A 12424-nucleotide genomic window follows, 5' to 3' on the forward strand; every position below is an offset into this window, starting at 1 on the left:
ACGGCCCCTCCGCTGCCCGGGGACGGGGCGGGGGGCTGGCACCCGGGACCTGCTGCTCTTCCCCCTCCCCGGCTCAACCCGCCGGCTCCCCCGGCCGGAGCGGGGCCCCAGTCCGAGTCCGCGCCCGCGCTCGCGCTCGGGTTCCCCTTCCCGCCCCTGCCCCGAGCGGGCACCTGGAGCCTCACGGGGGTGGACATGTTTCCTCGTGGATAGGCTTGAATTCCCGCTCTCCCAGCCCCACTCTGATCCCGGCTCTGCAGCAGCCGGAGCCCCTTCATTCCCCTTTGGGCCCTTCCCTTGTAGCACTTCATGGGCCTGGGCAGCCTGTCTGGGTCCTCGGGGCTCCTGCCCGTGAGCTGCCAGGCAGCCGTCACCGCCTGCTCCTTCAGGGCTCCCTCTGAAACCTCTTGTTTCTGAGGGAGCGCCCTCCCCGCCTCGCACCCATTCTGTTCTTGGGACAAGGAAAGCTCTTCGGAGCAGGAGGAAAGTTTTAAGGGGATCCAGACTGACAGAAACGGGCCTCTGCTTTGCACCTGAAGGACCAAAGTAGATTAGATCTGGTTTTAAGGAGCCCAGAGTGGCCAGCGTTTCTAGGAAACGCATCCTTGGCTTTAAATTGACATGGTGTAATAAAAATCCAGCCTCGTATCAAGAGGCACTGAGTCATGGCTTTGTTCTGAGCTCCACCACGCGTTGATGTCAGCTGGGCCCACAGATTCGCTTATTTGTTCTGATCATTTTAGAGAATAAGGTCGTCCCTCTTGTGTCTCTTGAGGACTCTTTCCTGGAGAAACCTATGCTCTGGTATCTCCCGTTACTTGTGATGACAGTGATACAAAATCCTTGTGAGTGCACATTTCTTGTGTTTTTTAAAGACATCATTCCCGATTTGGGCACTCGTGATTCTGTGACAGCTCAAGCAAATGGGTCACAGTGAAAAATTGGTTGGATTGAGTTCCTGGAGTGAGAACTCTGCTGACGTGACGGGAAGCTGTGGAATAGAAGAGGTTCTGACATAGCTTAATTTCTTTACCAGGTTAACCATGGCAAATTGGCAGAGTTTGGCTCAGAAATTGGTGCTGTTTAGATAATGATGCTACATGGCTCTTTTCAGGGAAGTTATGAGAATTGGTAGTACTTTACAGCCCTCCATAAAGTCTATTGCCACGGTGAAGGTCTGGTCCTGAAAGAGCTTTTACTTTCTTGCTTAGTACTTCCTCTAAAATGTTTATAATTTCAGTAGAGTTATTTGCCTGCTGACGTGATTGCAGGATTGGTCCTCCGCAGAATTTAGTAGAGTTTCTTGCTTACTTTCCCTCTGTGTGGTGATGGTCCTCAGAGCAGTGCCAGGCTGCTCTAAAATGGGATGGGTTTTCTATAAATTGCAAAGGGGCCTATCCAGGCGCTTCTTTATAGATAAGCATATGTCACTACTGTACCTTTTACTGCTTGCCTTGCCTTCCCCGTATAGTTTAATTTACAGGAATGTGGCTTTATGCTTCTGTACTTCATGCCCTTATAAAAATAGTATACAACAGTACAAATTGAAGTACATACACTGAACTTTTTTTTGTGATATTGTTTGGAAGGAACTTGGCGTAGGATTTCTAAAACATCTGTATTGTTAATGGAGGAGCTGTACTGAGCCTGTTCCTAAATGTCATCTTGAAGCAGTTACACTTTAAATTTGGATTCTGGAACCAAACCATTTTATAAGCATGTACCTGTAAATTTTGAATTCCTCCTCTGGAGCAGAAAGCCTGTTGTATTTATGTATTTTTAGCCGAGCTTTGTGTTTCCTGAATGAAGATCAAATGAGAAACTGCTTGCTTACTTGCACGCTTCATGGCCTTTCTTGGCTAGATCGCTGAGACTGTTTTGTTGGATTTTTTTACTCTGTGTTCTCTTGGCATTGTGACAAGACATTTACTTTAGCTACCCATAACAGGCAAAGTGCGCATTGTCATTATAAATTCATGAACACTGGATATTTCTGGGTGTACAATGTGGGTTAGTTGTAGTAAAGGAAGGTCAGCTTGGGGTAGGGGATGAAAATGGTAATCTTTTCTCTCTTCTAGCTCCTTTTGAATTTGAGATAACAAATGGATTTAAAATTTACTTTAAGGTTACACAGAGCTGCTTGTTCCCTCTGCCTTTTTAAATGTATTTTCACTTAAGAATACTTGTAACCAGAATTTTTTTTTAAAGGATCCCCCTGCCCCCAAACACACACACAGCTTCTTACACCACGATGCCAGAGAGCAACAAAAAGTTAAAATTGGGGAGGAGTATAAAAAGGGGCCTTGATGGGAGAAAACAAGAATATAATCAGAATATATTGCGGGGGGGGGGTTACCTTCTCTATCCCAGCATGCACACACACGTTATTCTCGTCTGTCCACGCCCCCTCTTAATCTTAATGTGTTATGACAGAAATTACAAACAAATGTATACACAGCTGAATTTTATAGCTCATAAAAAGAACAAATGGGTACAACATGTTTTAGTGGGAAGCTGCTGATGTTTGGGCAGATATTTTGTCAAGTCTTAAAACTAGTCATTTTTAACTTCTGCTGGCCACTTCTAGTGGGCATTTCAGTATTGATGTCTGTTCTGGTAAAAAGCTGATCATTCGGGGATTTATTTAAACTCTGTCCTGTTCTCTGGAGTAGGGCTCATGTTTCTTTTTGCTCAGAAATGGAAATTCCCTATCTTACAACCCTTAAAAAATAAGACGTAACACTTAACACTGTACAGTAGAAATAAGTTTAGTGTAACTAGACTGTAGAGTACTTAAATTAATATTGTTGTCAGTTTTCTAATAGGAAACCTATCTAGCGGCACACTCCAGTGTGGGAAGGAGTCTTACTTTTAAGTGTAAAGAAGGTGGAATAACATTTCAGATGTTTCCTCTTTCTTAACATTCCTGTCTGGGAAAATGTAAGCTATGCAAAGGTGAGGGTTCATCTAAAACAGTTGTATATTGAAAACGTACCCTTATACCTTCCTGGCAGACATGCAGTGGTGGGGTGGGAAGTATGTAAATGTTGGATTTAAGCCTGTAGCTCTTGCTCCTTTAACTGGATGTGGAATATAGTACTTCTGACTACCACTTGCAGTAACTTTTTGTAAAATAAGTATTGGCTTAGTCTTCCCCCTGCTTCACATCCTGAAGATGATGGGGTATAGCTGTCTTAAAATGCTAAGGTTATACAGTGACCTCTGGCTAAAATTTGGAAAGTCTCTCTCTCAAACTTTTGTTCTTTCCATATATTGTCGTCTCTTAGAGATGGGGACTGTTGTCTTCTGTGTTTGTGCATGCATCTGTGTGCTCCTACTGTACAGCAGATAATGCTAGAATACAAAAGCAAATTGGTACTTAGATCATATTGGCTTCTAAGGTAACACTTCTTAAAACAGGACTTGTGTGTAGGGAGGTTGATGATTCTCCCAAACATATGCATCGTGAAAACCAGTTGCCAGTTCATGTTTACATACTCTTTTCCCAAGTTTTCAACACCTGCTGTTGAATAACTGATAACTTCCCCTATTCAGTGTAGTTTTGAAAATCAGTATGTGTTTTTCCTAGCTCATGTCTCCAAGTAAGCGTGGTTGGATTTTTTTTCTGTAGTATACTATTGTGTAATATGCATTGATTCAGGGTTTTCAAATTCTAGTTCTAATTCCAGTGAAGCATGTTTTCCCTTTGGGGAAGCATACAAATTCCAACATAGGTTCGGTCCCCACCTCTGGTAACTCCAGTTCTTCATTCCATAACCCATAGGAAAGTGGCTATCTTTCTCCAAGCACCTGCTTTTGCCCAGGGGCCCTGGTGGTGTCTTGTTTCCTGTCCCACAAAAGCTGATCGGTGGTAAGTGTTATGTCTAGTTGCAGCAAGACCACGCGTTTTTTGTAGCCAGCTCGCGGTGTGCAGAGCTGATCTTTACAGGCATTTTGTAGCGGCCCTGCCCCTCGGCACTGATTGGCGAAAGGTGCTTTTACTCAGTCTACATTATTACCACTTTCTTTGCCCCTAACCACTGACTGGCAGAGGGCACCTTCCCTAAGTCTGTCTCACTACTGATTGGGTTTTTTTTGGTTGATTTTATGGGAAATTGCAGCCAATGTTGGATTTCCCAGCAATCGTGGACAATACTGTTTTTAGCAGTTTCTGTGAAATCTGAAAAAAAACGCAATTTAGGTAGGTTCCTAGTTATATCCAAGAGTAATATTAGATGCAGAGTCCATCTTGGTGGGTTTGAGAGCAAGACAGTAATGTTGAAAGAACAGAGGAGGAGACAAGCGAAACAGATTTATTTGGTGGGATTGTAGGTAATACCCCCTTTCCAGAAGCTAAATGAACAAGTGAGGTGAAACTTGTTTTGCTATAGTTTTGCAAACTGTAATGTAAATCCAGTGCCTGTGTTTTAGTATCTACTGTGATATTTTTTTTCTTTGAACTATTATATTGCTTGGCTATTAGAGCTGACAACTGTATGTTTGAACAGGTGTAGGGTTTCTCACTGTCTGTAGCAAGGACTACTGAAACTGTGGCTATGGCATTGCCCAAGAATGCAAACAATCTAAGTTTTATGGCCTGTGTTTTTCCTTTCTTGAGCAGGGTGTGACTTTGATCTCTGTTTCATTCAACTCACTTCCTGGAGCATAAGGTTATTTCTTCAAACCTGTCGGTTACCTTCTGCCTTGTCCCCCTCACATGAATAGGACTTAGCAAAAAAACTAACACCTTTAACCAGCTCATCATGAAAAGTGTTGAAAGACTAAATGGGAGAGTTGGTTGTTGACTGATTAATTTAAGCATGGAATTGCAACATCATCTTGATATAATCAAGAGGAGAAATGCTTGGCTCATACTTGGCAGGCATTAGTGTTTTACATTACTTACCTGCTATTGTCTTCATGAAAATTAAGACATATTTGGGTCACCTCAGCCTTTGACAAAGGCAGTCTGTATCCCTGTAGTGTTTTCTGAACTTTTTTTTTTTTTTTCTCTCTCTCCAGAAAATTTCTCAAGGGAGAAAGAGGGAAGATACTGTCATAAGTAACCCTAAGCTTGATACTGTTTAGCGTCTAGGAAAAAATATAATGAGTTGTACTCTAGAATACTTGATACCTCTTTGCCTTCTGTTCTCTGCTTAGGTGACTGCCAACTACAAACACCATGTCGAATCCAGAAGTGCACCACAGACTTTGTATCATTAACGTCGCATCTAAACCCTGCAATTGATGGCTTTGATTTGGAGTTCTGCAAGGCCCTGCGGGCATATGCAGCCTGCACCTATCGTAATTCCAAAGTCTGTCGTGGAAACCTAGTCTACCATTCTGCTGTGCTAGGGATCAGTGACCTCATGAGCCAGAGAAACTGCTCCAAGGATGGGCCAACGTCCTCTACTAACCCTGAAGTTACCCACGATCCCTGCAATTATAGTAGTCGTACAGGAGCCAGAGAACATCGGGGAGGGGAGCAAACTCCTCCTGTCTACCTTTTTTGTGGTTTGTTTGGTGATCCCCACCTTAGGACTTTTAAGGATCACTTTCAGACATGCAAGGTGGAAGGGGCCTGGCCTCTGATAGACAATAACTACTTATCAGTGCAAGTGACAAATGTGCCTGTGGTCCCAGGATCCAGTGCTACTGCTACAAATAAGGTATGAACTATACTTTTGTTCTTCCCAACACCTTCTCCCCGCCCCCAACTGTATTATTTCTAAATGCTGTGTGTGAAACCTGCAGGGTTTGGCGTTGTAGCCATGTTTGTCTAAGGGCATAGGCAAGCTTTCTTTGCAAACTTTCAGGCACCAAATACCCTTCTTTAGGTATAGGGAGATGCTGTTGTAGTTCTGAGATCTCCAAGGAATGACAGAAGTCTGTGAAACCTTGTACTGTGAAGACTGAAACACTTAATTTTCAAATGTATGGGCAACAGTATAATCTTATGCAGTAGCTTGCTAACAAACTGAAAAATGGGGGTTTACCTTAAAAAAAAAAAAAAAAAAAAAAAAAAAAAAAAGTCATTTGTCTCTTTGGGGTGAGGTGGGGAGAGCTCTTAAATGAAAAGGTATCTCTGGCTCACTCAACTTGTAAAGAGGGGATATGGTATTATTTCAGCCATAGGTGGAACTGGATGGTGCCTAAGAATTCTGGTTTGCTGTAGTGTTGAATGTATGGAAGGGGGGGAGTGTGTTTATTTTTAGATGTACTGCATTAATTCCCCAAACTGTACAGTTATAAGCAAAGCAGTATTTCCATGGAGTCTAGCACAAACAGAAAGGTTCCAAAGAATACAAAGCTCTTAACAAAGACTAAGGAGAACAAGAGAGTAAACTGTGAAGGGGGAGAAGTATTGAAATGGATATTCTTTGTCCAATGACCTCATGGCAGTGACTTGATAATTTTGTATCTCAGAAATGTGTGTGTGTCCAAATTGTTAAGTGTGACCCTTAATATGGCAATTATTCCAGCTGATGGAGGGAAATGTTTCTGCATTTGACAACATGTTGAATAGGCAGTTTCACTCTTGGTTTCATCATTCATGCCCTTCCTTCATCCCCAGTGAAGGTGTTTATAGTAGTGGTAAGGGCAGCAAGCAGGTGTGTATCCAGAGAAAAAAGAGGGATGGGCCCTGGCATGTTTTGATGTTGTTCTTTGACCTATCCCAAATGTCCAGGGGAGTAATTGGGCTTAAATCTTGAGTGGTGTATCAGAAAAGGTCTTCTGAGACTAATCAGCTAAAAACAGTTCAAGCTGACATACCCCTTTAACAGTGATGATTTTCAATACTAACACATTATTAAAGTATGAGGAAACACCTAATGGATGCTGTATCCTGCCTGGGTACCAATATCAGTCTGGTCTTGAGGCTTTCTCGTTATTGTTGCAAGATACAGGGCTGATCTAGTTCTGCAAACCTAACCCTGAAGCAACTGTGCAGTTGAAGAACAGTCTTGTTGTTGAGTCCTGGATCCTTGTTGTGTTCTGATAGGGCATGTAATGCTCACAGAATTGTGAATGAGACAGATCTCTTGGTTGGGTAGTAATGGAACTAATTTTAGACGGGCTCTTAAGAATTCAAAAATGGGGATGCTTTCAAGTTAGCCTTGAGCCCAGGACACAATCTGCATTCCAAAATGAATCCTGAAAGAGGCATGTTTTCCCTCATCAGCTTCTCAAAATAAACTTTGGAAACTTTAAAAAAAAAAAAAAAAAAAGAGAAGAAAAAAAGGCAGTTTACTGAAGCTATTTCTTCAAGATGTTTAAAATTAGGAACACAAGAAGTAGTAATGCTTCAATCTGAAAAGGCATTTGTGTTCAAAATGTTGCCAAGTGACTGTACCAAATATCCTTACCAGAGGGAGGTTTTCTTGATAGGGTTAGGATGAAAAATGGAGTGTGCGTGTGTGCATGCGGTCAGGTTGTGGCTTTGAGCCATTCTTTCCTTCTCATGTCCTTGTGTGACAAAGTATTTAGCAAAATTGGCAGATTCATTAGACAGGGCTGGGCTGTGATCCCTTCTGTTACGGCTTCAAACTTGCAACTTCTGGGCTGCTAACTGTGTGCCTTCATGCCCGTGCCCACCCCAGCCCTCCAAGCTCTGAGCAATATTGTTGGTTTCAGTTTGTTGTTGAAGGCTGCTATAGTTTGTTCTGATGGAAGTTTTATGTTCATAAGCAAAATGAGCAAGTGAATTTGAGAGAATAAAAATCTGGAGTCAAAGCGCTAGTTTATACGATGTATTACTGATTACATTACATCAATTTGAAAGTGCCCCCTCCTCTTCCCCCATCTATGTTTTTTAACTATTTTCGGTTTTTAACAGTAAGATTATTCATCTCTGTCCGAGCACCTGCAGGCCAGTTAAACATGCAGAAGCAATTAGAGTGGTGAGGTTCCTTTTAGAATGTCTGAAGGACTGTTATTGGCACCAGCGACCACGTTAGTTGCTGTGCAATACTTGAGGTTTTTCTTTCCTTGCCAGGCAATCAAACTCTTATCGGAACACCTCTTTGTGGGAACTGAAGGCCGAGTTCCTGCTGTGCTAGAAGCTTTGCAAGATGTATGTTGCAGTCTGCCTAATGCATCTTTCTGAGCTGTAGATTTCTTTACTAAGCAGGCTCTATGAAATTATCCTGTCAGTGCAGGATTAATCCCTAGAAGACGTTTTCTGCTGTCATGTTGCATCTGTTTTTTGATCCTGAAGAGCCACTACTTTGTGGTAGCATGTCTTCTCATCATACTATTCTCAGGTTTAGTGTTGGGTGTTGTTTAAAGGGCTTCTTGGGTTAATAACTTCAAAACTGATTACCAGTGGTGGTGATTTGGATTAATCCATTTTAAACCAATTTTGGATTGTTTAGACTTTGCTCTGCAGTTCTCTGAACCATGAACAGAGAGAAGCAAGCCCATTTCTCACTAATGTGACTTCCAGAACCTCATGCTTTAGAAAAGTTGTGTAGTATTGTGGGTTGTAAACACTATATATGAATAATGGAGGTTTTCATTGGTCTTACTGTTCAGAAACTCATCTTCAGCCAAATTCTACATAAGATCAAATGCCACTTGGTGCGGTGTCTTGCTTCCCCTTCACAGGGAATGAACAAATGAATAAAAATTCAAGGCATAGGCTGAAAGTTTCCTCTACATGTCTCTCTTCATAAAAAAGATATGGGGCTTTGAGAATTTGGGTAGATCTGGGGCAATGATTAACTCCTTCCCTGTTCAGCTTCTTGTTAGAATAGTTTTCTTAAGGGCTAATCTAACACCGTTGGCTGTGTCCATTACCTTTTGCCACCTCGATAGATAGGTAGGGCATGCATGGCTTTGGTCATCAATAACTAGCTTTAAATTTTTCCAGAAAAAAACCTGTCCAGTGGTTAAAGGAGTTGTCTGCAGAACTCTACCCTACTCACAAGGCCGGTGAAACAATGATGGCCGGAGTGGGCTATTCAAGTTTGCAGAGTGAAGAATGCCAGGGAGTCATCACTTTTTGATTTTTGGTAGGCCCTTCACTCCCATTTTCTTGGCTAAAGCTGGATGCTATTCGTTTCATTCCTGCATCAGGAAAATGCCATTGCACGTAGGAAGGTGTGTCCTTGTTTACTTCATACTTGGTACTTGTTGGCAATGTCTGTCACTGCTTTGCATGTTCTTGATGCTGGCAGCAATGACATCTGTTTGTTCAGAAGAAACTGAATTAAAAGCTTCATATTTTCTGGCCCTTTCTTCAAATATACCAAATCCTATATTTGTTCTGTGCCCATTGGTGTGAGACTTGGGTGTCTTTCAGATGGAGGAGAAATAATGGGCCCAGTGATTGAGAGACCTGGGTTCAAGTTCCTACTCTGTCACAGACCATCTGTCTGACTTTGGGCAAATCATTTAGAGCAGTGACTCCCAACCTCGGGTTGTGACCCAAGTTAGGGTCATGAGGAGTCCACCCCTCACTCCGTCCCTCCTGCCTGTGGGACTCTCCCAGCACATGGTCCACACAGCTCTCTCCGCCACTACCCCCATGATCCCAGCTTGGCCAGGGCTCTGATGGTGCTGCCCAGGCATGACTGAGTCGGTGCGTGGGTCGCAACCCAGATTTAGGGTTGCAGCAAAAAAGGTTGGGAGACTGATTTTAGAGGCTTTGTGCCTTTAGTTTCTCAACTGGGATAATAGTACTCTAAGAATAAATAACATGAAGATGTTCTAGGTGCTTAGATATTTTGGGGAATTAGGGCCATGTATGTATATTATGAGAAGATTCTACTTTCCTTTTGTGGAGAAGTGGAGTGAAGGGAAGAAAACACTTTTATTCTTTCTTCAGGTAGTGAAATGGTACTTAATCTTTTTAACGGGACTGTTCTTAGTTCTCCACAAGTAGCAAAAGGAAATGATGTTGGAGCTTGTTCTCAGCTGTAGAGACCTTCCTTTTGAAGTAGCAATGATCAGAAACAGAAGAGGTCTGTTCTTATTTGGGTGGATGTGCGGGCACACTGGAAGCAGGCAATGGAAAAATATTGAGTTTAAGCTATGGTGGGCATAATGAAAAGGTTTTGATTCCAACACTGTCCTTTTAGTTGCATTAGAAGTGTAGAGAAACATTGATAAGTTAAGTGGTCTGTCTCTCCCAGCCAAAATCCCCTTAATATATTTTGCAATCTGGCTTCCATTTTAGCTGGAGAAAATATAATTGGACTAAGCTCACTGTACTTACCCTCCTTTGAATAATTAATATTAAAAATGTTCCTTTTGTAGTTACCGAGCAGTTGTTATTCGAAGCAGGACCATCGGATTCTTGACCACATACAGTATTGTTTTGATCTCTACTAGCTTGTTTCCTGTGGCCAAGATTAACTTGGTTTTAACTTCCAGAAATGGTAAAAATTTGCCTCTGGGTGAAGTGTGTGGAAGGTCTTCAGTGCAGAACTTAACTGAGTTAAGTCCAGTTGCAACAGTCCAACAGATGCTTTTAAGAGAAGAGAACATACAAAAAAGGGCTAAAGGTAAAAGGCCTGAGGCATCCTGCCTGTGCAAGTCATTTCTGTGGATGGCCTTGCAAGCCGATTTGTGATCTGGTCAAATGACTCTTCAAGCACCAGACAGCAGCTGCAGGCACAAATGGCTGATTTGAAATTAGAAGGTATGTGCTGGTTCTCGAAGCTGAGTTGAAATATTTACTTGGAAAAGGATTTAGACTAGACCTCTGCAACCACAATCATGGCCTTTTCTTGGGATAAAGCACAGGTTTTTGGAAGTGCAAGTTTCTTCCTGAGTAGCTTCCCAGTGTGTTTTCATCTTGAACCTTGTATGGCCATTACTTCTAGAAGTGTTGTATGCCCATTTGGTCTTCTCCTGGAAAATGTGTATCAGTTGTGGGAAAGATCTTTGGTATTGGGGAAGGGGAAGGATGGGGAGTATTGGTGAAATGCCCAGCTTCCACTACTAAGGATTCATAGTTGGCATTAAAAGGAAGTCCTATTTGAGTAGGACTCATGACTTAAGTGATGGCTAGTCTGTTGTGTGGTGAAACAAAAGAGGATGGATGTGTTTCTGAAAGAAACAAGCATGTACCCCTTTTTTTGGAAATAAGTTTGTTCTGGAAGCTCCTTTTAGAAGTGGTTGTTGAGGAGCAGCTTGGAGAATGTGGGAAATATGGTTGAGGAGATGAATGTGGTCTCAAGGTTGGCTAGTTGAGCAGGAACTAAAATGCAAAGAGAACTTTGCTACTAGTAAAAGCAGATGCAGAACAATCAGTATCCACTTGATTTCTTACTGGTGCTTATATCTGTACAACTGTGAATGCAGAAAATCCTTTATCTTCATGCAGTTAATCTGTTTGTTTTTTGGGGCAGGGCAGGGATGGTGCTGAAGTACACATGAGTGGGTGGCTTTTCCTCACATATATAGAGGTGTGGATTTAATTATATGATTGCCTGACTGTTGACTTGCATTCTTAATTTTTACATGTTTATTTGGAGTTGGGTGGGGGAGGAGTGGGTGGACTTCTCTTCTTCCCACCATCCCTTTTCAAAGAAAAGGGGGAGTATTTCACTGTTGTATCAGCTTTACAAGCACCAGTTAAGCATCATGTAGCAGGAAGTGGTGGTTATGATGGTCCTGTTACTTAATAGAGTTGAAACTAATAGGGCTCTGTATAAATAGTCCTAAAAAGCTATTTGACCCATTTGCTTGATTAGGTTATTTTCTTTCTGGATTCAGGAGATTTTCCTAAGTGATTTTTTTTTTTTTTCCAAAAGAGATTCAAAACCAAAATCTCTCCTAAAACTAAACCCTGCTTTTATCTTTGTTTTGTACTCCCCAGGCTCTGTTGATGAATCCCATAGTCTTCCCCATTTGCCTAAATATCTCTTGGTGATTGATCTCAAGCATGAAGAGATTCAAGTAACTGCTCATCAAGGAAAGCTGAATCCTAGGGAGTAGTGCAATGAACTATTATTGTAATAATCCCTTTTTCTCTGGGATCTAACTTGGTGACAAAGTGGGCTGTTTTTGATTTTTGATTGCCGGTGCCTCTTCCCAGGTGTGAGCTCCTTCAGCTTGTCTTCATGCACGCAACCTGCTGGCATTCCTAGACGCACAAAAGAAACTGCCATATACCTTGCAGTATATGGAGTTTTCCTGTACTGTTTGAGGGCTAAATTCATCCCTTCACATTACTTGCTGACTTTCAACAGGATTTCACCAGAGATTAAATCTCTGTTAGAATAAGTTTGGAGATGAAATCTCCTGACTTCAGTGTTGGCTCTAAAAGTACTTCAATCACCATCATAATTGGTCTTCATGACTTTTCCCTTTCTCCCTCCTTGCCCCCCCCCCCACTGCTTTATTATTGAGTGTTGTGATGCTTTAATCATATTTACATTTCTAAGACAATAACAGCTGAAATGTTTGCCTTTTT

General features: G+C 42.0%; 1 protein-coding gene across 1 annotated transcript in view; it reads left to right on the forward strand.

Moving 5' to 3' along the window:
* The window catches only part of RGMB (repulsive guidance molecule family member b), a 30782-nt gene that overhangs the window by 4211 nt on the left and 14147 nt on the right, over positions 1 to 12424 (forward strand). The window contains 2 exon segments of the mRNA XM_019518214.1: positions 4122 to 4201; positions 5089 to 5669. Of these exon segments, the coding sequence (XP_019373759.1) occupies positions 4122 to 4201; positions 5089 to 5669 (661 nt within the window).

The sequence above is a fragment of the Gavialis gangeticus genome, unplaced genomic scaffold (genome assembly GCF_001723915.1).
Source record: "Gavialis gangeticus isolate Ggan-Ray unplaced genomic scaffold, GavGan_comp1, whole genome shotgun sequence".
In the NCBI taxonomy this organism is placed as follows: domain Eukaryota; kingdom Metazoa; phylum Chordata; order Crocodylia; family Gavialidae; genus Gavialis; species Gavialis gangeticus.